Source organism: Solea senegalensis, linkage group LG3, assembly GCF_019176455.1.
Source record: "Solea senegalensis isolate Sse05_10M linkage group LG3, IFAPA_SoseM_1, whole genome shotgun sequence".
NCBI classification, from domain to species: Eukaryota; Metazoa; Chordata; class Actinopteri; order Pleuronectiformes; family Soleidae; genus Solea; species Solea senegalensis.
The window spans coordinates 1,013,524-1,037,225 of NC_058023.1; the positions used below are offsets into that span (position 1 = coordinate 1,013,524).

Consider the following 23,702-nt stretch of genomic DNA (forward strand, 5'->3'; position numbering starts at 1 on the left):
GGAGGAGGCGGAGATTCTGAATTTAGCGATAAATGACTCCATTTTCACCCTCTCATATCGCCGCAAGGAGTCGAACAAATGATTACATGAGACTAAGAAGAGTCGCGATTGTCAAAAACATTCGTACGTCACTTTAATTTAAGAGGATAATTCCAGATACTTTTTTTTTCTTTGAACGTGTGAAACAGCGGCGACTTTCCGGCGGGGAAACGTCTGATAAACACGGATATGAAGTCGCGGCCGAGGCGTTCGGTGAACGCGTGACAAGCAGACGTGCAGCTTTTAAAGCGGCGCAATCTAAGTCTTCTCCGCACGTGTCAAAACTAAAAAAAAAAACAACTAAGAAAGCAGATTAAAACACCAGATGAATGAATGAATGAATGAATGAATGAACGATGTCAGTGTCGGTCACATTTTCTCTCGTGCGGTCGATTGGTCGCAGAAACGATAAAATATAAGCCGATGAGTTTGTTTGTGTGAGAGGAGAAGCCGGCGAACACTGTGTGTGTGTGTGTGTGTAACAGGTCAAGTATGTCCACCTGGGGCCACAGCTCACATTACTGGAAACCTATGTACGTCACTGAGAGTCAGTGAAGAACCCCCCCGGCCTGTGTGTGTGTGTGTGTGTGTGTGTGTGTGGTGTGAGAAGACTGTCACTGGGGTGACTGCATGACTTTGGCGTGTGTGTGTGTGTGAGACGACCGTTGCTGAAACGGTGACTGCATGACTTTGGTGTGTGTGTGTAACGAGAGACCCCATGTGACCATGACATGTGTCCTCATGATATACAGGTGTGTGTGTGTGTGTGTGTGATTCATGTGTTCACATCCCAGTGTCGACGTCTTTGTGCTTTTTACGTTTCACAGCGTTGTCATCGTTGTTTTTGTGAAGACGTTTTTTTTTTTGTTATTTCTCTTCTCCCGGCTAACGCTAACCTGAACTGTGCTACGGACCACGTGAGGTAACGATGTATAACTGATTACAATTTCAAAAAACAAACAAAACAAACAACAACAACAACAAACAAACGCTCGAGCGGCGTCCGGGGTGGTAAAATGTGGTCAGGCCACAGCAGCCGAGTTTTCCCAAAAACCGCCACAGCCGTCGCGCGTTTGGAAACGTGCGATTTTCAGTTTGGTATTTTCGTTACGCTGTTAGCGTTGTCAGCTAGCAACGTAAGAAATGTAGAGACAGAGTTTGAAAATTTTGGATTAAATTGAATTGAAACACAGAATGAAAAATATTAGCGACGTCAAAAGAAAAAAGCTAGGCTAGGCTAGCTAACTGTTTCCACGCTAACCAGCTGACACTAAAAATAAACACGGAGCCTCACATTTATGACGCCTTTTCCCTGCGAAAGAGACGCAAACAAAGAAATGCTGTTGGATAAAAATAATTAATAATAACTATAATAAAATAAAGAAAATGAAATGAGTGGAGCCGCAGCAGCAGAGCGGGAAAACATCGACGAGCCACGGCAGCGAAGTCTCTCCGAAAAACTCAAACTATTCTTACTTTTTTAAAAGAAAAGTTCAACATTTCGTGGGGGAACATTTTACATTGACATTATTACATGAAACTAATGTTTCACAGTCAGATGTGTATGTGGCGCGTTAGCTTAGCGAAGAAGAGTTAAAAAAAACCCAGCTAGCTTAGCTCCTGACATAAAATGTAAAAAAAAAAAAACCCAACAAACTAATTGTTGTTGTTTTTCAATCAAAACAAAAGATAAAATGATTATGAGCTAACGTAAGAGACGGAGGTAGTCTAGCTGTTTCCACGGTAACCAGCACATGGATGTAGTGTAGAGATACGACATTTTCTCTTTCAAGTGAGTCCGTTTAACGTAAACGTCGGCGGAATTAAGACGCATGGGTGTTTTTTTTCCCCGCTCTGCTCAGAACCATCAAAACGAAAGAAATGTCTGAATATTGCAACAAATAATAAATAATATGTGCTGTAAAAAGTAAGGATGTAGGTCAGGTTTGTCCGGTTGAGTTCGTACACTGGCACCGTACCGTTTGTTTGTTCGCCCGTTAAAAACAAAAACAAAAAAGTGAGACCCGGGTGCAAAGCGTAAAAAAGAAAACGGGATGGCGTTCACGATAATCACCGTACCGTACCGCAGAGAGGATGGATTACAGCGAGGAAAACAGGTCGAAATAATCATAAAAGAATAATAAAAGATCAAAAATAATGTTGCCTACATCAGTACCATAATAATAATAATAATAATAATGATGATAATAATGCCTTTGTTTAGCATTTCAGCCTCCCTTTACTGTCAGAACACCGTACCATTCTGCCCCTGCAGTCACTGACACTGAACACTAGAGGGCGAAGCAGCGCACACTGGCAGCATTGATTCTTAGGGGGGATTGTAAGAAAAAAAAAAGGACATGATATGTGCGTATATATATATATATATAAATATATATATATATTTATATACATATACACACACACAATACAAAAAAAAAAACAAGCAAGCGTTTCTGTCGTGGTGTTTGTTTCTCTGCGTCGAGAAGGAAGATGCTCAGCTGCTCAGTCCAGTCTGGGTGAAGGTCAGAGGTCACAGGCAGAGTCATGTGCCATGAGCAGAGAGATGAGGAGGAGGAGGAGGGAACCTCTGACGTCCTCGCTCAGTCTGAGAGACAAAATAAAGACAGAGAGAGACACACGTTAAAAAAAGAAAATGACATCGGTGACAAAACTTCAGTGGCAAAGTGAAAACATGAATGCAGTGTCAGTTCTATGAGATAGAGAAAATGAGTGATTTTAGCTCACAGGGACACAGGAGCTGCTGGTCCATTGCTGCCTCGTGTGGTCACTTTGTGCTACTGAGGAATGTCGAAATGAAATACTTCAAATGCCGAATTCACTAAAATAAGACATTCTAACTTCAACAACAACTCCTGTGTGATGTGATGTTAAAATCACTCATTTTCTCTATGGACTTTGGTGTGGGAGAGTGAGTGCTTTTTATTAGCCTAGCCTTAGTGAGTACTCACAGACATCAAACGACTCAAAACCGGAACTATCACCGTTAATATCCAATGTGATTATTGACATTTGATAAAAGTAAAAAAAAAAAAGTTTGCTGTAGGTGTTTTTTTGACATCATTCGTTTTTGACCTCGACGTTTGTGACCGAACACGAGAGAGGGCGCCTCCTGTTGGCTGACCTACGTCAGCAAACATGTGAATATTGAATATTGTGAATATTTCCTGCTTTTTTTGCTCCATAAAAAACAAAGAAATCATTCAAACTCAATCACATTCAGAGTTTGACAAAACATTTTATGACCCAAACAACTAAAAAAAAAAACATGAACACAACAATAACAACAACGCTCAGCTGCTGTTATTGTTGCGAGTGTGTGGAAGCTTTTTGGACGACGTCTCTGGAGCGAGTGGGAGGACAAAATCTGTTTGTCTGGTCAATAAGTGAGCGTGGACATGAACTTTGGATTCAGCTCGCCTTCCAGCCCACACACACACACACACTCTCTGGACTGTCAGGTTGGCTGTTTTGGTGCAGCCCGGTGGCCCCAGATGACCGGAGCGATGGCCGGCGTCCAGCTGGGTTATTCCACTGAGAGCGAGGCTTTGTCTGAGCCAACAATGAGCAGCACACGCCACAATACAGATGCTTTGACAGGGGGCACTGCTGGAATGCTGCTGCGCTGTCTGTTCACCACACACACACACACACACACACACACACACACACACAGACAAGTGGACAGAGGGACAGACAGGCCAGCGAAGAGGAGGAGCCACAGAGCGCGCACACGCAGCGCAGTTCAGAATATGATCTGAACAAACAAATCATAGCCAGAGACAAACAGACCAACCTGGCAACCAAGAGAACAGAACAAGACTAAAATCTACCGAAAAAAGGATCAATCGGACACACAGTGAGACGCGGCCGACAAACCGCAACCTTCACAGACTGAAGACACTTCCTGTCTGACATTTTTAATTGTACGACTCAAGACAAAACAAATATTCTCTCCCACACCAAACCCCATAGAGAAAATCAGTGATTTTAGCTCGCAGGGACACAGGAGCTGCTGGTCCACTGCTGCCTCGTGTGGTGACTTTGTGTCACGGAGGTAAATCTGAATAAAGGATTTTTAAAGCCGAATATTACAAAATAAGACATTTGAACTTAGTGACGGAGGCAGCAGTGGATCAACAACTCCTGTGTGCTGTGATGTTAAAATCACTGATTTTCTCTATGGGGTTTGGTGTGGGAGAGTGAGTGGTTTTACAATCTTCCGTTTCCTGTTGGAAAAGTCTGTCTCACAGTGACATAAAGACGTGAACATGTGACGTAGACGTCTTAGACTTAAACTGACGTAGATTTGATCACATCAGAGTATTTTGTTAAAGTGGTTTTTCCCTCGTGTTTCCACAGAGTGAGACTCTGTGTTCTGAGGCTGGTCCTGAGCAGCAGGGGGCGCTCACAGCGCACACAACACTCACCATGTGTCAACATGCAGTTGAAAAACATGAACTATCACTTTAAATATCCGAGAGCGAGAGAGCGAGGGAGAGAGAGAGAGAGAGCGAGGTCTCTGAGTTTCTCTTCAGTCCAGACGTGGACTTTGATCAAAACAAAGCTCTTAGGACACAAGCCCGACTGACCTGGACTGACCTCAGCTAAACACACACACACACACACACACACACACACTGTTTTTATGACATGTGTGTAACACCTGTATTAGTGAACAGCTTGTTGTGTCGCTGTAACGCAGGTGTTCTGTCTCCGCGTCTCACAACATCTCTGACTCCTACTAAAATACTTAGTTTAGTCCAGGATGACATCGTAAAATCTGCTTCTTTAAATATTGAAACCCAAAGAAATTCAACTGAAATTTGAATTTATATCAATCATTAATTTGTGTTTGTGTTCAGAAAGACAAACATCAGAAATACATTCAGAAATAAATTACACTTAAGTACCTTACACTTCATATGACAAAATACCTGCATTATTTCAATAATTAAGTCTCTGGACTTAATCTGAAATGTATTCAGATTACTTCATATGGTGTAATCAGATTAGTTTGGTGTATGTATTCAGATTACCTTGCTGGATGAAAACAGATATTCATATTACTTCAGTGGACACAATCTGATTATTCTAGTCAATGTATTTAGATTACCATGCTGGATGAAAACAGATTACTGAGGGGGTTAAAATCAGATTACTTCAGCAGGTGCAATCAGACTGTTTTTGTCAACACTTTCAAATGAATTCAGTGGTTTAATCAGATTATTTCAGTGCATCTAATTCAGTTACTTTAGTACAATAATCAGATTATGTCAGTAGGCGCAATCAGATTATTTCTGTTTGTTTACCCCATCAGATTAATTCAGTGGTCCAATTATTTCAGGTTATTTTAGCGGGTGTATTCAGATTACATTGCCATACGTAATCAGATTACTTGTGCATTTAAAATCACATTGACCATAAATAAATATGGTTAAATTCTGATATAACACAAATAATTGAAGACACACACACACACAGAGGGGGGGGGTCCTGTTACGAGCAGCGTTCCTCACATCAGTCCATAAATTCATGTCAGTCTGTAAATAGAGCTGTAAATATAGACGTGGAGGTGGGAACGAGAGAGGAAAGGGCAGCCTCGCACCACCTCACTCTCCCCCTGATCACTCTGCCTCACACGCTGCCTCACCCTTTACCACCTCATCACCACTCTGCCGTCACCCACCGCAGTCACTTCCTCCACCTCCATCCGTACGAGGATCACACACTGCCGCAAAACTACTTATTACAAACTACAACAATATATATATATATATATATATATATATACATATATACATACACAAAAGAAACTCTTCTGAAACTTTAAACCTAAAAAAATCATTGATCATAGTAAACTTATCTGCAGCTGCTCTGATTCGGTGATTGTTTCATTTTAAACCTGAAGATTTGCTGCTTTTCTTTGTCTCTAATTAAAGTTAATTCAAATGTAACGCCTGCTCGCTCATAAGCAGACGTTACGTCACGAGGAGGAGGAGTTTAACTTCCACATTTGATTCATGCGAGATTGTCAAACATTCTTTGACAGCTGAACTCTCTCTCTCTCTCCGACGATCCAGGTGTCTCTCGACCACCGCAGCTGACAGGAAGTGCATTCCTGACTGATGATGATGCGTTTCCTCTCAGCGCAGCGGTGTGCCGTGACACGCCGCCGCTGCAATTACAGAGCCACATCAAAGGCTGCCTGCCATGACTCAGCACACACACACACACACACTCTACCTTGCATCTCTGTTCAACAACATGATAAACAAATGAGTCAGTCGCCGCTTGTGGAGAATCCTGACTCATGCTCTCGCTCTCTCTCTCTCTCACAGAAGTGAGAGTAAAGCGGTGAGGAGAGTGTGTGAGGGAGAAAGAGTGGGTGAAGGAGACAGGAGATGAAAGAGGAAGTGAAAACATCCCTTTTTCCCCTGGTTTTCTTCCTCGAACGCGACGTCTAAAAACATCACAGGCTGAATTCAAACCAGTTTCTGTGATTTTTCAGCTTCTTAAATGTGAATATTTTCTAGTGTCTTTGCTTCATAAAAACAAAGAAACCATTCAAACTGAATCCTCTTTGGGGACAAAAACAAAGACGCTCGAGAACATCATCATATTCAGAGTTTGACAAACACTGATCGACATTTTCAAGTCAACCATAATTAGTCGCACCTCGTTCAAGTCACACATCACGAAATATTGGGTTTCCTACAGCGACAATAATTGTCAATTGCAGCCCTAACATCTATAAAATGTGCCGTATATCACAATAACACCGTGTTGTTTTTGGGATCTCGGTGCTGCCACACTCTCCCGCCACGTCTCGCATAAACAAGCTGCTTTGTTTTGCTCTGAAGAGACGCACAAAAACGTGTCTGAAGTGACGGCAAAGACAAAGCTCAGAGTTTAAGCACACAAACGCCCACACGGGTTCACCCACTGTGCGTCTCCGGTACATGCTGACACAAAGGAACGAGTCGCACATGCTCAGACAGGCTCGCACAGACTCGCACGGACGCCGGCAGCTACAAAGACGGCAAGACGCGGCCTCTCTTTCAGACACGATTCAGTCCAAACTTGACCTCAGATAAACCTCAGTTCATTCACACACACACACAGAGACCTCAACGCGAACCACACACTGGCGCCACTTCCTGTTACAGTCGAGACTTCCAACAACTCCCCGGACCGACACCTTCAAAGACAAACGCCTCGTCAGGAGGATCACAGAGACTGGATCAGAAATAGACTCCCGCGCTCGTGTGAGCGGTGAATTCATGCAACTACGAGGCTAATAATAGCAAAACAGTAACTCTGGGTTATTTTAGATTTCAGCCAGGAAAGATAAAAAAGAAGCCCCCCTCGCACCATCGCACTCGTTTTTATGCACAAACACAAAGGAAAGAACAATGTTTCTCTTTCACACGTCGACTCTGCACACTCTTCAGATTTTGCTGCCAATTATGAAGATGGAAGTTAAAAAAAAAGAGACTTTAAACAATGGGTGTCAAGAGCTGTGGGAGACACGACAGCTGCACAACATCGTCAAAGTATCGGGTAGAGATTATACTGGACATATATTCTGCCCCCAAAAACAAAGTCAAACCGCAACGATTTGACCATTTTTTTTTTGAGTCTGAAGACTTAATATTTTCATCCGCAAATTAAGATTTCAGGTCACAAATTCCACCTTAATCAAATTATTTCAGTGTTGTTAAACATCAAACCATTTCTGTAAACAAATTCAGACACAGACGTGTATGGACTCACCCTTTGTCGTCGTGGCGATTCCGTCACATTTGGTGAAGTCTATACTGGCGTAGGCGCCGTTCTCGGGCAGAGGCACAGTCCCCACCGCCGCCACCGAGCTCCCGTTGCTGCTGCTGGCTCCCACGTTGCTGGCGTCCTCCCTCAGCTCCAGGGCGATGTAGTTGAGGCCGTTCTGGTAGCCCACCGACATGTTCCTGCACATCCTGCTGGCCCCAGGACCCGAGGATGAGGAGGAGGAGGAAGAGGCTGAGGTCCCGGGAGTGGCCCCCATTTCCATGGCTCTTGTTGAAGCGTGGAGAGCCGGCGAGTCTCCCACACCCTCTACAGACATCCACACACTGTCAAAGGATGCAGAGCTGGCCCACCTGGAAGCCTGACCCTCTGTTTGGTATGATCCGTTGGAGGCTGTGGGGTTCAGAGTGGGGTGGGCGGCGGAGGACGAGGGTCCGAGGCCTCCTCCAGAGGGAGTCGAATTAGAGGAGGAAGTGGAGGAGAACGTCTCCGAGCTGTGTCTCCTCCGGCCCTGGGGGTCAGGTCGAACCACCTTGGGCTCCAGCGGCTGCGTCGGTGTCCGTCCTGGGCTTGACGGAGGGAGGGGAGGGGAAATGGATGAAGGTGAGGCGGAGGGGGTGTGGCCATAACGTCCTTCTATAACACACAGGTGCTGCAGCATCGCTGTGGGGCTCGTTTGTGTCCGCTCGCCTCTGCTGAGGTTAAACGTCATGTCCGTGTAGTCTTCGCCCATCGACCTCCAGTGACCTCCAGCGGGGACTCCAGAGGAGGTGGGATTGTTAGCCAGCGGTCTGATGTAGCTGGGGGGGTTCCACGGGGCGACGAGGCTGGGTCTGGGCGACTGTTTTTTACCCGCACATCCAGCGGTGTCCTGCTGATCAGCCTCAACCTCCACGCTCATGTAGTCCTGGTGGGTTTGGGGCTGTGGGGGGGAGTGGCGGTGGTCAGCGGAGGCCAGAGAAGGTGCTTCATCCTGGGCAGAGTAAGGGTAGGCGGGGGGCTGCTGTTGGTGGGGGTAGTGCTCACCAAACTCTATGTTGATATACTCTCCAGGACTGGAAGGTCTCTCAGATGAGCTGGCAGAGGCGGGGACTGACGTGGAGGTGCCTGCAGATGGCGTGGAGGACTCACTCAGCCGCAGTGGGCCGTGGAAACTCCTTCTACCTAAAGGGAGGCGGTTCGGCCTGGCGGCGCGCCTGTCAACCATCGCCGCAGTTGTGTGATGAGCTCCATACGGTGGCGGTGGATGAGAAGGCGTGGAGGTGCTACTTCCTCCCCCGCCCCTCCTCTCTGGAGCTGATAATGAAGCTGTGGCAACTGATGAATAGACTGGTTTGGCAGGAGAACTCATAGGAACATACTCCCCATACTCCTTCTCATCCCTCTCTCTGGTGGGAGCCTTGTAGGAGCGAGGGAGGGAGAAATAGGGACTGTAAGACTTCGGGGTGCTCTCGGGTGTGCCTGGCGTGAAATATCCGCTGCTCCCTTCGTTTGAGAGCTGGCGGCTCCCACTGTTGCTATACGACATGTCCATATACTCTCCATTCTCGGGTCTTTCTGCTATACTGTCCCCTGCACTGGCACCTGCCAGACTGGAGCTGCTGTGAGGACTGGGAGAAACCTGCACGGGGGAGGGGGAGCTGCCACTGGCACCGGGGAGCATCATCATGTAACCGTGGGAGTCAGTGGAGGAGGACTGAGGGTGGGCTGCACGTGCTGCCAAAGCCGGGCTGTGAAACTGAGGGGAGTGGGAGACGTGTTGGGAGTAAGAGCCGGGTTGCATAGGCATGTAGTCAGGGGGAGTGTCCCGAGGCGACGCAGCCACGCCACACAACATGGGCATGTAGCCGCTGTCTTCCTTGGCAGAGGAGGAGGAAAGAGGGGGGCGCTCGCTGCTGCTGCTGGCTTCTGTCCGGGAAAGTGTGGAGGGACGGCTCTGCTGGCTGTGCTCGGAGCAGGAGCTGTAGTCAGAGCGCAGCGAGGAAGAGGAGGAGGACGGCCCGCCTCGCAGCAGCCCGCTGCCAAACGGCAACACCACGTCCGACTCCTCGTCCAGTGAAAAGTTGGTCTGTGTCATTTTCTGGTAAACTGCTACTCCAGAACCACCAGTCGCACCACCGGCGGGTCTGGTGAAGGAATGCGTTCTCCTCCTTAATGACGACGACGCTGATGAAGAGAAGCGCTCCTCTTCTGCGACTGACGAGCTCTCGTCTCGCGGCGTGTCAGCTCCGCTGGCGTTACTGGACCCGCCACTGGTGCCAAACACCTCCCGGTTCCAGCCCATGGCCATGTAATCGTTCAGACAGTTCTCCTCCCTGATTGGCGGCGTGTTGCCCAGGGAGTCTGGCGTGTTACTCCGCACACGGAAGTACCGGAAATCACCGGGGCTGGAGCCGTACTCGTCTGATGAGTTGAAGCCGCCGTCAGACGGGGAGCCGCATATCGAGGCGCTAGACGGGCGTGTGAGAGTGTCAGAGACGGAGCCGTGGCCACTGCTGGAGGAGACACTCACTGGACTGGTGGTTGAGGGGAAGTGGGAGACTGGGAGAGAGGCGGAGCGGGCGTGATAAGTGGACGACGACCCCGGGATGGCTCTGACGTAGCGGCTGCCGCCTGTATTCGTGCCAGCATTTCCTGTGGAGACACCACCACCTCCACTGCTGCCTCCGCCGCCTTCGTGACGAGCGTGATGGACACGCGCTGAGCCGAGATGCACCAGACTTCCTGTGGCAGAGCGGAACGGCCGGTTCATCGTCCCCTCGCCCTCACTCGACGTACGAAAGCGATAACCGCTCGCCCCGGAGCTCTTACTTGAGGGTGGCGTCCCCACCACTGACTCCGTCCTCGACCGACGCTGTAGTCCAGTCTGGCTTGGCGGCAGGTTCCCCAGGTGGCGCCGCGTAGTGATAAACGGCATGGGGTTGGAGCCCGATGACTGACTCTTGCTCCTCGGTCGAAACTCTGCAAAAGCCTTCAGGGCTTTCATAGTCTCCAGGATGGTCTCGTGCATGTTCTGTGCCACAACAGAGTCGTCCACCTGCATCCAGATCTCCCCCGGCCCGATGGAGGAGGAGCGGCCCACCTCGATGAAGAAGAAGCTTTCCGAGTGTCCGCAGCGCCTGATGTTCATAAGCTGGAGGTTCACACAGGGCGTTTCAGAGTTCAACTTGACCAGGTGGAGCGTTTTAGTGGACAAACACAACCGATATACACCCGTGAGGTTTTTGGTCTGACCCAGTCCTTTAGGTTTCACGTTCACCTGCCACACCTCTTTGAAAACAGTACCGGGAGTGACTGTACCGTACCCATCGTCCAGATCATCTGAATCCAGGTGACCTTTTTTGCCCTCACTCATCAGCTCACTGACAGCTACGTACCAGTCCTCCTGCTCCTGCTCGTTTTCAGCCACAATAGCAAAGTACTCGTCCTTGGTGTAAAGAGCAATGAGGTGTTTGCTTTTAGAATCCGCCCTTTTGTTCACAGTAAAACACTGGTACAGGTAAATGACCCTCTTCGGGGGCGACGGGGCTACCGCTCCACCGCTTGCGGTGGCCGCGGCGGCCGCAGCGGCGGCAGCAGAGCGCAGGCTGCTCCTGAATTTCTTCTCGCTGTCGTAGTACTCCAGACGGCTCGGGCCCAGGTGGCTGGCGGCCCGGAGCACGAAAAACCTCTTATGTCCATGTTTCTGCTTTCTCAGGTAGCCACATTTGCGAATATCATCCGCAACGTCCAAGGCGTTGGCGACGTTAACAGCCGCGTAGACATGGCTGCTGGAGGCGGGGGAAGCGGCGGGGTCCTCGGTGTGTACCTGGCTGGAGGAGGAGGCTTTCCTGCCCGGGGACTCTGCCATGTTCTCCCCGGACAGATGCGGCTGCTGTTGCTGGTGCAGCTGGTAGTGATGGTGGAGGTGGTGGTTGGAGGGCGGTAAATGTTGATGGAAGCGAGAACCTCCTCCTCCTCCTACACCGCTGCTGCCGCCGCCGCCGATATTAATTAACGGGGAAGAAGGGGGTTCCCCGACCGAGCCGTCGTCTCCGTTGGCGGCCGCAGGTTTGTCCCTCTGCTGCGTCTCCACCATCAACATGGCTGCCTTTCCTTCCTGATAGTTCGTGAAATTTGCCATCACACAGCTCCAATCAAAGGTCACCAGTTACCAGCAGGCTAATCCGCGCGGACCTGGAGCCCATTCTTGTTGCGGGGGACGAGCTCCCGAGTCCGGCTAGGCCAGCTAACGTTGACGGCTCAGATTTACAATCCTCACGCACATACACAAACACGCACCGGCTTTGTTATTCCACCAGGAAGAAGGCGAAAAAGAACAAACGAGCCGCGTAATCCTTTCAGCGGCGAGGCGGGAACTCCGGCGCGAGCTTGTTTTTTTTTTTTTTTTCACGATATAAAGCCCACGGAGCGCGACATGGCCACGCTCAGCCGTGTCTCTGTGCCCGGGTTAGCTCGGTTAGCTCTCCGCTCTGTGCTCCGCCTGTACACACATCTCTACGGGCCAGAGCACAAACAACACGTGACCCCCTGCGTCACACGCGGAGCAGGAGGCACAAAGACGCACACGCGGCCTCTGATTCGCTCGTCACCGTGACTGACGTGTCATGACAGGCGCGCGGGCCAATGACGCACGGGTGTCGGCGCGATTGCGTCACAAGCCGCCGCCAATGGCCGCGGTGAGGTTAAAAATAGGCGGTGACTCTGCGGAACATGTCTGGAGTCTGTTGTTAAGGTTTTCACAGCGAATGTTTACGAGCAGAAAACTGATCTGAGACCTGGAGAGGAGCCACAGAGACCCCTACAGGCGGACTCTGTCTCTGTGGACCAGACCAGACCTGAGGACACTTTTAGACTTTACCTTTTTCTGAATCGAACACGTCATTATTAAACCAAAACACTATTTTATATGACCTGATTTAATTGACATTTGATAATAAAATATTTATTTATATATATGTATATGTATATATATATATATATATATATATATATATATATACATATATCTATATCTATATAATAAAGAATGAACAAGAGCAAACGTAAAGCTAAGTAAACTTAAACATATGCACTCTAATATGTATGTATATTTATATGTATATATATACATACATATATGAACCCTTATAATTTATTTGTTATCATTTATTCTGATATTTCTGACATTACTGCGCTGTTCTTTATTGCACATTTGCATTAGCATATCTACAGGTCACATACTGTATTTCTATGGTCAGAACATTTCAAGGGGAAACAATAATCAGAATTATGTATTATTTTTTCTGAGACTTGAAAGTCTTCAAAGTCAAAGTTTTTCCCCCTCCATAATTCAGACTTTAATCTCAGAAATCTGGCTTTCTTATATTTAGTATTTTGTGCGAAACGCTCGGAACGGGACAATAAGTCATAAATAAACCTTTAATACTGAGCACATCGATCATTTCTCCGCGACACAAACATTGTTCTTTACACTATGGTGAAAATATGATGACAAAAACACATGATTTGATGATTTTCTGATGTCTGCATTTGAACTGAAACAAATATTAACGCTTAAACTGCAACTGGAGCTAAACATGCAGAATACAAATAACAGCAGAGACTTTTATTTACATAGACATTGGGTAACTGATTATAATTAAAAGAAAGACTAAATGCAGCAGCTTCACACCAAACAGCCCAGAGGAAGAAATAACCATAGAGTGATACAGATAATCATCAAAATACCTAATATCGGGCCCCAGACAAAACGGCCAGGCCGATAAGTGTTTGACACCTCGTGCTCATAGATTAGTGTCGTCGTGATGTGTGATGTGAAGGAGCTGAGACTCGCTGCAGTCCCGGTCATGTGAGAACCCTCTGGTGAGTTTGGTCTGCGGCCAGCGATAGTGTCAGCGGGGGTCACTCGGCCGCAGTGACCTCACACGGCCTGTTTCCTCTCTGCGAAAACCAAACTCAGGTGGGGAAACTGAGGTTGAGCGATATTAACGTCCGCAGCTGTGGGAGCGAGCGTGCACATGTGCAGCAGCAGCGAGTGATTATGGAAACAGTGATCGAGTCATGAAGGAGGAGAGGACTCCCCCCGTCTTTTCCCAATGGAGAAAGACTGCAGAGAAAACCACACTGCTGCTGCTGCAGCCTCCACCGCACTTTTATCCCCTGCACCTTCAGTATCATGTGTGGGATCATGTGTATAGTGCAGCTGGCCTCAGCGGGAATCAGACCCTCAACTCTGGCAGAGAGTTTGACGCTGCTAGAGCCGCGGGGCCACCTGTCTGTGTCCAACTCTGAGCGTGTCACCGTAAACCAGCACCGGCTTATCGATGCTGGATATAAATATAACTCACTCACTTATGTGCTTTTGCCCCGTTTGCCTCCGCCAAGAAGAAAATAAATCTCACATATTCTCACGTATTGTAACTTTAAATGCTTTGATTTTTGTGCATTTTGTGCAGAAACTCTGCAACGGCAATGTTTGTTGCAGGCCGGATAAGCCCTGGACTCTGTGCTGATGTGTTCTGGCTCGGCCTCTTATCTTCCATGTGAAGTTTTGTGTAGATTGGTCAATGTATGGCAACGTGATGGGTCACTTCCTGTCTGGGAAGACTTACTTCCTGTGTGCAGGTTAAGGCTTGCAGACGTGTTCAGGCCCAGTCCCTGGTCTCACCTATGAAGTTTGGAGCCAATCCGTCAATGTACGGGCAAGTGACAGGGCACTTCCTGTTTCAGGAGACCTACTTCCTGTGTGCAGGTCATGGCTTGCAGACATGCACAATAACAATAGGTCTGTGGGGTTTGGTGTGGGAGAGTGAGTGGTTTTACAAACTTGAGTTTCCTGTTGGAAAAGTCAGTCTCACAGTGATATAAAGTAGTTTTTTTAATAGGCTAAATAATGAATAATAAATAATAATAAAAAAATGATAAAGTACACACACACACACACGTGGGTTAGTTTGCATTTCTGCTGAGTCATTTTTCAAAGAAAATGGCTGTGTTTGAGTAAAACAGTGTCAGTTTGTGATGGGGAGATAAAGTCGACGACAAAACGCCGCGTTTGCATGACTCAGCGTTGGCGTGCAAACATGTTTGATGGTGTCAATTTTTCCACATCAGGTGGTAAATGTGTTTAATGTGCACCTGAGCTGTGAACAATGATTGACAGCAGCGCGCACAGGCGTGCGTCCACTCACTCATTCACACACAAACAGCCTGGAGTTTTAACACAGTTAACACAGTCATTAAATATGTGACACATTTATGTTAAAGGAATAAAACTGGTAATGTAGCAGTCAGTTAATCTGTAAACTGAGTCTGTTTTTGTATTTCTAATCTTTCTTTATGGACAAACTTGTATCACCATGAAACAGCACCCCCTGCTGGTGTGGTTCCAGTGTTACAGTCGAGTGCTGCTGCTTTTGTGCTGATAACAAAGAAGACACACACACACAGGACCAGCAGGGTAAATCTGAGTGTATTCTATAATTGACCACTAGAGGGTGCCATGAGATTATTTGAAGCTTTAGTCTCCAGAGGAAACCTGTTTGAATTTGTTTGTTAGAAAAACAAACCAGATTAACTTCTGCGAATGACAGTGATAAAACTCACAAATAACACACACTCAAACTGGAATTTAATTAACTGATAATCTAGAGCAGATTAAGACAAAAACAAAACTATAAAGCTGGTCATAAATCAGTTTGTAAAACATCCTAAACCTTCAGATTATAGCTGCTCTATAAAGTATTCTGAATCTGTAGATGTCTTCATTTATTTATAAAATGGTGAAATGAAAGGACGTCGTCATGTGGAGAAGACGAGAGTGAGAAACAAGCGAGGAGATTATCAACGTTCATCATCTGCTGACGACGTCTGTGTAGATCTGCCGAGTCACCGCTTCTCAGCACACACACACGCGCACACAATTTCAATGGGAAAACCACTTTATTTTAGTGGGAAAACAACTTTATTTCAATGCGAAACTCACTCTACTCCACAACCACAGTTGGATCAGGTTTGGGTCTCCACGAGGACTACTGTTCTTCAGTCAGTGATGTGACATCATGACGTTGTCGTCTTCGGTGGCGTTGAGTTGAGTCATGACGAGGATGTGGGAGATCTTCTTCACCGCCTTGTGAAAAACCTGCTTCAGGTCCTTGGACTCGTTTGTGGTGAAGCTGAATCCATCGCTGAGAGAACGAGGGAGGAAATAAAGAAAGAAAGAAAGAAAGAAAGAAAGAAAAAGAACATGATTGAATGGATTTAGGTGAGACTTCTGTGAACATGTGACAAAACAGTTTTAATCTGTGTTTCTGTGGATTTTTAATTCTGGTCGAATCTTTTGGAACGGGCAGTTAGCCAAATGTTGGCTAACCAAAAGCTAGCTCAAAGACGACATCGCTGAGACGAGCTTTAACTTGTTTACTGTTATTTACCAACAATAAACTTCTCATAAATCTCAAATAAAACTAAGAGTTCAATTTAATGACTGAGATTTTGACCTGTTTTAAACTGGGCATAAAAAATTACAATTACAAAACAGAACATTTGTGACATTTTATATAAAAAAACTTGTAAAGTAGAAGAACTGAGTTTTTTAAGTGACAAACATCATTGCAGTAATGTTATACATTGTTTTTTATAATGCATAACATTACCTCAGTTTTTCTTCTTTGCAAGTTGTTCCTGTTGCTGTTGCTCTTCCTGTTTCCGTTTCTTGGACCGGGCTATCTCGGCCATCTGCAGCCCGTGAGCCTGTTGCCTGTTGGAGGACGAAGTAAAGAGCGTGAACGCAGGAAACTCACTCACAAACACTGGAGTCCGAAATTATGATGCACGGAGTCAATCTGGGACATAGCTAGCGGGTCGTAGCGACCGTAGAAGTCCACGTGGGCACGTGGCGTTACGTCATACCGGTGTGACGATAGCGAACGACGTAGCACCTGACACAAAAGTCAAGCTTCGTATGAGAATAGACTGCAGGCGTTTGCCTCGATTAGCTGTCTTGGGTGGAGCTGGTCTAGAGACTGTACCATAACCTAATGGGGCTGGTTATTATTCCTAATGGAAACGCTAGGAAATAATGTACCGTACTGAACCAAATCAAACAATTCCACGACTGTTTTGTCAGATTACCGACAGGACCAGGGCGGGACTGAGACAGATCGAGGAAAAAGAAGCAACAACACGTAGTTTATACTGACCCGCTTTTCACTTCTGGAGGAACAGGCAGAGGTTTGGTGAATCCATCTCTTCCTACGAGCCAGAAGGTCTCCTCGACTCCCTTCCCCTGAGATAAAAAAAAACAACTGACGTCAAATCATCACGTTGTTGACACCATGTTCCTGAAAAAATAAAAGACTCTTACCTTAACTTCTGTCCTGCCTCGTAATTCTAGCTTGTAGCCGAGATTGAGTTGCTGCAGGACCTTCACTGTGCTCTGGTGGACGTGGATCCTGTAGGCTTCAGTCAACAAAACAACAAGATCAGCGACGAGACGACAACAACCAACAAATTCACAAACAAAAAATGGTGTTTTTAGTTCAGAAGGTCAGTAACGTACGCATCCCGCTGGATTCCATACGTGAGGCGGTGTTCACCGTGTCTCCAAACAGACAGTAGCGCGGCATCTTCAGACCAACCACACCTGCTACACATGGACCTACAAACAAAATAAACGAGACATTTCATTATTTAAAGCTTTCATCGGCTAACTGCTAACCCTAGCCGATGTCCTTCAGTAGAGAACCACCTGTGTGCAGTCCTATCCGTATCCTGACAGGGACGTCAGGCATGTGTCTCATCTTGAATGTTCCCACGGCACTCAGGATGTCCAGAGCCATGTTAGCGATTTCTGCGGCGTGACGGTTGCCATTAGGGACGGGGACACCGGACGCCACCATGTAGGCGTCACCGATCGTCTCCACCTTGAGCGGAACAGTCAGAAACGATGTGACGTAAAGGTATTTCATGACGTTGTCATTTTTCATTTCAACGGGGATTGAAGACAAATCACCTTGTAGACATCGTGGTTTCCTATGATGGCGTCAAAGATGGTGTAAAGGTCGTTGAGAAGGTCGACCACCTCGATGGGTTCGCTGTTTGCAGAGATGGTGGTGAAACCGACGATGTCGCTGAAATAAAGCGACACGCTGTCAAAGTGTTCCGGTTCGACTGTTCCTCCAACCTTCAGAGCCTCCGCCACAGATCTGAGAAGAGGAAGAAAACTCAAGTTTCCAGATGTTGGTGGTTGTTCAATCTGGTCACATGACCAAAATGATGGGGAATGTTTTTTTCTGTTTACTCTGCTTTGACTGTGAACAAACGTCTACAAAATACACAACGTCCCCTTCAGCCGAGTGACTTCAGGTAAACTCACGGCGGCAGCATCTGTGACAGCAGCTTCTCCGTCTTGTGCTTCTCGATCTCCAGCTCCTCCGTTCTTTCTCTGATCAGCTCCTCCAGGTTGGAAGAGTACTGCTCCAGCATCCTCAGCATTGAGTCAATGATGTTGGTCTTCCTCCCCTTGTTGATGTCCTTAAACTGGGTTCAGGGGACAGAGAGTTAATCATCTATTTATCAAACAACAAGCCGGACACACTCGCAAAATAAAATGTCAACCTGGTCAAAGATCTCGTCAAAGCAGGGCCTCTTGTCTGGTTGTTCATTCCAGCACTGTTTCATCAGCTGGATGCACTCGATCGGAGCATAATCTGGACTGACCACGGGTCGAAACAGTGGAGGCGGCTTGCAGAGCTTCTCTAAGATGTCTGAAACACCCAGAGACACACTGGATTCTATTACCGAGCTAAACTTTCCATATCTAACATTACTTCCCAGTTCATTTTACAAAACCAAAGATAGATGTCAAATTATGCTGTAAAAAAAAGCTGCCCAATATTTGCAGGAATCTTTCATTCAAAGCCAAAATACTGGACTTATTGAGTCCTAGTTTGCAACCAGCTAATGTTTCCCATTTCCATAACATCAAAACACATGGTTATATGGTGGAGTTAAAGTATAATAATATTTAGGGTCTGTACTGATACTGCACTTCCAGGTTTGGGAGGAGTTGGACTTGCCTGAGGCTGGAAGGTCCATCATGCAGTATGGAGGCCCTCTGATCACCACCTCCTGCATGATGATGGCAAAACTGAACACATCTCCAGGCAGAGTCCCATGTAACCCCGCATGTCCGGCCCTCAGGATCTCTGGAGCTGTCCACAACAACTCTGGACCAAACACAGAGAAGTGTCTTACTTTGGTTCTGTAGCAGCAACTCAAAGAGAAACTGTGAGAAACCCTGGTTCAGAAACCTGGTTTGTTCTCTCACCTTCTGCTGGTGGTTCTATGTAAGGAAACCTCTGCGACTCCAGCACCTCATTGTAGCTGTAATCAGTGATTTTCAAAACAAATCGACCATCAACCACACAGTTACGGGACTTCAGACGAGTGTGGGACACGCCGCGGTGGTGGAGGTGCTTCATACCCTGAGAGAGAGTCGGCAAGTTGGATTATAGCTTAAACTTGCACAGTTAAAATCAAAGGTCTCCATATTCATTTAAGGATTCAGATGTTACTGAACCTTGATGAGATCCAGCAGCAGCGAGGACTTGAACATCCAGTCAAGTTTCACGTCGTCGTTCAGCAGCAGGTCCTCCAAACTTCCTCTGGAGCAGAACTCGGTCACGATGGCGAACACGCCGCAGTCGTGAAAGAAGCCCAGGAACGGGTTGACGTTCTCATGACGCATGTCCTTCATCTGCAAACTTTGTTCAGGTTAGACAAAGTTCCTCAAACTAAACGTGACTTTAAACCCACTTTGTTTCCATAACAACACACACCAGCTCAAACAGGTCACTGGTTTTGGGGTTGATTCTGCTGAACATCCCGTCAGGAAACCTCTTCAGCCAAGCCCAGTCACCCTGTGAGACAGACACACCAGAGAAACGTCAAACCCAGATACAGAAGGAAACTTTTCAAAGTGCAAAACAAAGACAAAAAGCAAATTAGCATCACCTCAAAAATAACAACGTTGGAGTTCTCATAGGTTGCCGGGGTGATCGTTGAGGCCGATGAGACAACGCTGTTGTCGGACACGCTCCTCATGCCGCTGGCTCTGCTGTCGTCCAGGCTCAGCTTCTGTCCAGAGTTCAGTTCAGAACACGAGAACCTCAGCATCACAAAAAATTATTTAGACATTTATTTCTCGTTCAGCTGGGATACTTGGCCTGACCTTGTTGCTAAGTGATGGGTTTATGAACGTGACGTCATCCAGAGTCAGCAAGATCTTGTTTGCACCCTTAACCAGTCGAATCTGTTGGATGCGTCGCCTGAGCAACAAGATACCAACAAATGAGACAATTAAAGATAGCTTGATATGTTTTAAATTTAGGATATAACAATCCTTCTGGCTGACTTTTTACCTGATGCAATAAAGAAACGCCACAGAAAAAACAGAGAAGGCAATCAACCCAACAAACATGCCGATGGTCGTGAAGAGATCCACACCTGGATCAGAAAAATAGAGTTTATATTCATCACGATTCCCAGGGACTTGAGATTATCCAGAGGAATTACGGTATCTTAATTATTGGTAGCTTAATCGTTGTGCTTGTGTCCTCACCTCCTGAGCAGAGGACTCCAGGAGTGAACCAGCAGGAGGCGTCTTTCCTGGGCCCATAGCCTCGAGGGAAGTGGATGTCTCGGCCCAGGAAGCGAACCATACCGGCCTCCATATCAATACTGTCATTAGAAAGATCATTAGAAATCAATGTGTAATAAGACAAGAGTGTCCTCTTCAAATGAAATTAAGTTTTTGTGTCTTTATGTACCTGTACACTGGATTCAGCTCCCAGGAGAGTCCGTCTGTGTCCAGTATGAGGTAGTTTAGCAGAGCAGCTCCAGAGCCATTGGTTTTAAATGGGTGGCTGAAGCCCTGCAACATTTGAAATCCAGTGTGAGGACTTACCCATCCTTACCCTGAACAATAACAACATTCATAGACCTCCAAGTACCTGAAAGGCCAGGTGGTGGGTGTGTCTTGCCAGGTTCCCTCCAGACATCCACTCCCCAGAACGCCGGACGAGATGCACTGCATGAGCCGTGAAGAGGACAGAGTTGTAGATGGTCCCAAAGAGAGGAGACACCTGCAGGACACAGGTTTCAACTAAGACAAACATCTCAACATCTCAACATGTATGTGATTGTTCAGTTCCACAGGTCACCTGCTGGGGCTTCAGCGTCCTCGCCACCTCTCCTCTGTCCATGGCGTCTCTGTAGGCCTCGTAGAACGACATCTCGGGTGAGTCAACAGTGATGGTCAGCACGGCGTCGTAGGCCCGCAGCAATTTACTGTTGCTCTTTAGAGCTGAGTAGGACACGTTGCGGTAGGGAAGGCTGTAGAGCAACGTGTCATACGGCACGAAGACCAAGGAGCCGTCAATCATGTTCATGTCGTAGGCCGTTTCTAACAGAAGCTTCTGGACTTCGCCACCAATCAATGCAGAGTGCATGCACAGGATCACAACTACGAAGAGAAATTGTCACAAAGAACAGCTTTAATTCATGACCCGTTTTGCCCATAACTAGTAGCATTTAAATCTTCATAGTTCATGGATTAACTTAAGGAAATTGTTGGAGATGAATAGAGAAACAACATCCAAAGTGTTTAACATATTTAACCTGATAAATATGTCATACTACATCCACATGAGGTTCTACTTCAAAGTCCTGCAACCACGATCCTTACAAGTTAATAGTTCTTGAGTAGTTTCAGGATTGTAAGCAATGGCCAATACAATAAAAGTAATCAATCAAACAGTAATCAATACTCACCTCGAAGTTCACTCCTCTTGCGAAACTTGGCCAGAGTTCGTCTGATGCCGCGAGGTGTGTTCTCCATGAAACTGACCAGCCTGACCGGCAGACCATGACTCCTCAAGGAATCAGCGACCTGACCAAGACACAGAGAATGTACACACTGACCAGACTGAAACAGGAATACCAGGTTCCCTGAAGAACAAGACATACAGTTGAATTCAAACCTTTGTGGCCGTTTCCACCCAGATTCCTTCTGAGGAGGAGATGATGCCAATGTGGGCCCACCTGAAGTAATTCATGATGCTTAGCAGCACCCAAGTGGGCCTCGCCAAGGAGTGGGCGAAGGTCGGGTGGTGCCGGACATCGTCCAGATCGTAGCCAACACAAGCCCAAGGAAACAAGGCCTGGAAGAGGAATGAAAAAACAAGATAAAGGACATGATATCATGTCCTCAATGGTGTAACAAGCTTCTCAAATGTAATCCCCACGTACTTTGTTCCAGCCTTTACTCAACATAGATGCAGCATCACAGTAGCCGGGGTTGACCGGTCCAACGTACGCTGACGCCTTAGTGTGGAAACCCACAAACGCCTCCAGTGCCCGCGATGTCTCACACGGTTCCTGAAGACAAATGAAACATCACCACATGGTGATTGAAACAGGTCTGACAGGTCTTGGTTTCTATGCTGGAGTAGCAGTGACTTCCTGTATGCAGATGATGAAGCCGCGTACCTGCAGGACGGTGAACTCAAATGTCGCAGCGTAGGTCAGTGACGGGTCTTTGTTGATGCGGTTGACGGCGAGTTGTGCCGCGACACTGGGAAGAGCTTTAGCAAACAGAGGGTCACATTCCCACGGTCCCACCACCCCAACCCGAAACCACGCCGCCTCAGTGGGGTGGGGCAGGAGAACCAAGATGAACGCCAGGAGGTGATGGAGGGAAAAGTGGGTAGAGACACGAGAAACAGGAAGAGGAGGATGTTTGTCTGGTGTCTGCTGCCATGTTTGAGGTTTGGAGATGAAGACACAGTGCTGTTGTCTCATCTCGAGGTCCCGATCCTCCAGAGCTCAGAAGAACCTGGAGGATGAAGGTCTGAAGGTGATGATGTCGCTTTTCTGGAAAAGCAAAGGGTTTAGATCAGACTTTTTATACCAAGAACCACTACAGTGGTGTACTGTTTTCTCAGTTCTGGAACATTTGTTTGGAAAGAACTCTCAGTTAGATCTGGCTCAGTCCGCTTTGACTGGATTATCAGATCTGCTCTGTACTGGATTAAATAATCCCTGTGTAAAAATCACCTGGATGATGGCGGTTTTCTGCTATTTATTAGCGATGTTTAAATAAAATGGGACTTTTTTGCGTTTTCTGTGCGAATCCCATCACATCCACGTGTCCTGTGTCTTCACCGCCGTCTCAGGTCTGTCCGCAGTAAACGTTCCAGTGTCTCGTCACAGACCGACAGCTCACATTAATCTCACAGCTCTGCTTTTTCCATCCACAAGTCTCAGACCGGAGAACTGTGGAATTTAACGTTTAGTGCCGTCTTCTTTTCCAGATGCGTCGTCACAGAGTCGCACTCTCTTACATTTGTTTGTGTTGAAGTGAAATATAATATTACTTTATTAATTAAAACATCTCCTACCTTGCATTGGTGAGATGAACACGTCTTTCTTCTTCTTCTTACTTTCATGACTTTTTCATTTGTTTACATCCAAAACAATTAATTTTATATTGAAGAAGCCACTTGAAACCACAACTCGTTCATCCGTGTGTGAGTGTGTGTGTGTGTGATGACCTAGAACTGTGTGTGACCTGTCCTGTCAGATTATATCAAATCTAAATCCTGTGTAGCTGCGGACAACATATGACCGAGCAGTGGGAGTGACAATTATGATCAATCATTTCAAAACAGAAGTCTTTTTCATGAGTGTAATTAATATAAAATTGAAAATACAGTTTGCTCAGGTTTGATGTTCATAAATTATATAACATTATATATATTTAATGATTAAAACTACAAACAATAACATGT

The 23,702-nt window shown here is 46.7% G+C and overlaps 2 protein-coding genes across 3 annotated transcripts; both read right to left on the reverse strand.

Annotated features, from left to right (window-relative positions):
• Positions 1–2,465: 2,465 nt before the first annotated feature.
• LOC122767273 (insulin receptor substrate 2-A) lies at positions 2,466–12,350 on the reverse strand. The gene is made up of 2 exons (XM_044022707.1): positions 7,837–12,350; positions 2,466–2,647 (listed from the first exon to the last, which is right to left on the reverse strand). The coding sequence occupies exons 1-2, from the start codon at positions 11,969–11,971 to the stop codon at positions 2,643–2,645; spliced, it is 4,140 nt and encodes a 1,379-aa protein (XP_043878642.1). The 5' UTR covers positions 11,972–12,350; the 3' UTR covers positions 2,466–2,642.
• Positions 12,351–15,773: 3,423 nt separating this feature from the next.
• On the reverse strand, positions 15,774–23,479 carry gc2 (guanylyl cyclase 2). 2 transcript variants are annotated; one of them, XM_044020311.1, is made up of 25 exons: positions 23,313–23,479; positions 22,402–22,785; positions 22,162–22,290; positions 21,894–22,073; positions 21,685–21,802; positions 21,075–21,376; positions 20,865–20,996; positions 20,682–20,785; positions 20,474–20,592; positions 20,274–20,358; positions 20,084–20,180; positions 19,867–19,989; positions 19,692–19,772; positions 19,433–19,609; positions 19,181–19,337; positions 18,930–19,079; positions 18,469–18,617; positions 18,227–18,390; positions 17,864–18,056; positions 17,600–17,774; positions 17,411–17,509; positions 17,216–17,310; positions 17,052–17,137; positions 16,506–16,609; positions 15,975–16,037 (listed from the first exon to the last, which is right to left on the reverse strand). In XM_044020311.1, the coding sequence occupies exons 2-24, from the start codon at positions 22,711–22,713 to the stop codon at positions 16,507–16,509; spliced, it is 3,330 nt and encodes a 1,109-aa protein (XP_043876246.1). In that variant the 5' UTR covers positions 22,714–22,785; positions 23,313–23,479; the 3' UTR covers positions 15,975–16,037; position 16,506. The 2 variants fall into 2 exon arrangements, with proteins under 2 accessions (XP_043876245.1, XP_043876246.1); XM_044020310.1 differs by lacking the exon at positions 16,506–16,609 and having other exon boundaries at positions 15,774–16,037.
• Between the last annotated feature and the right edge of the window lie 223 nt (positions 23,480–23,702).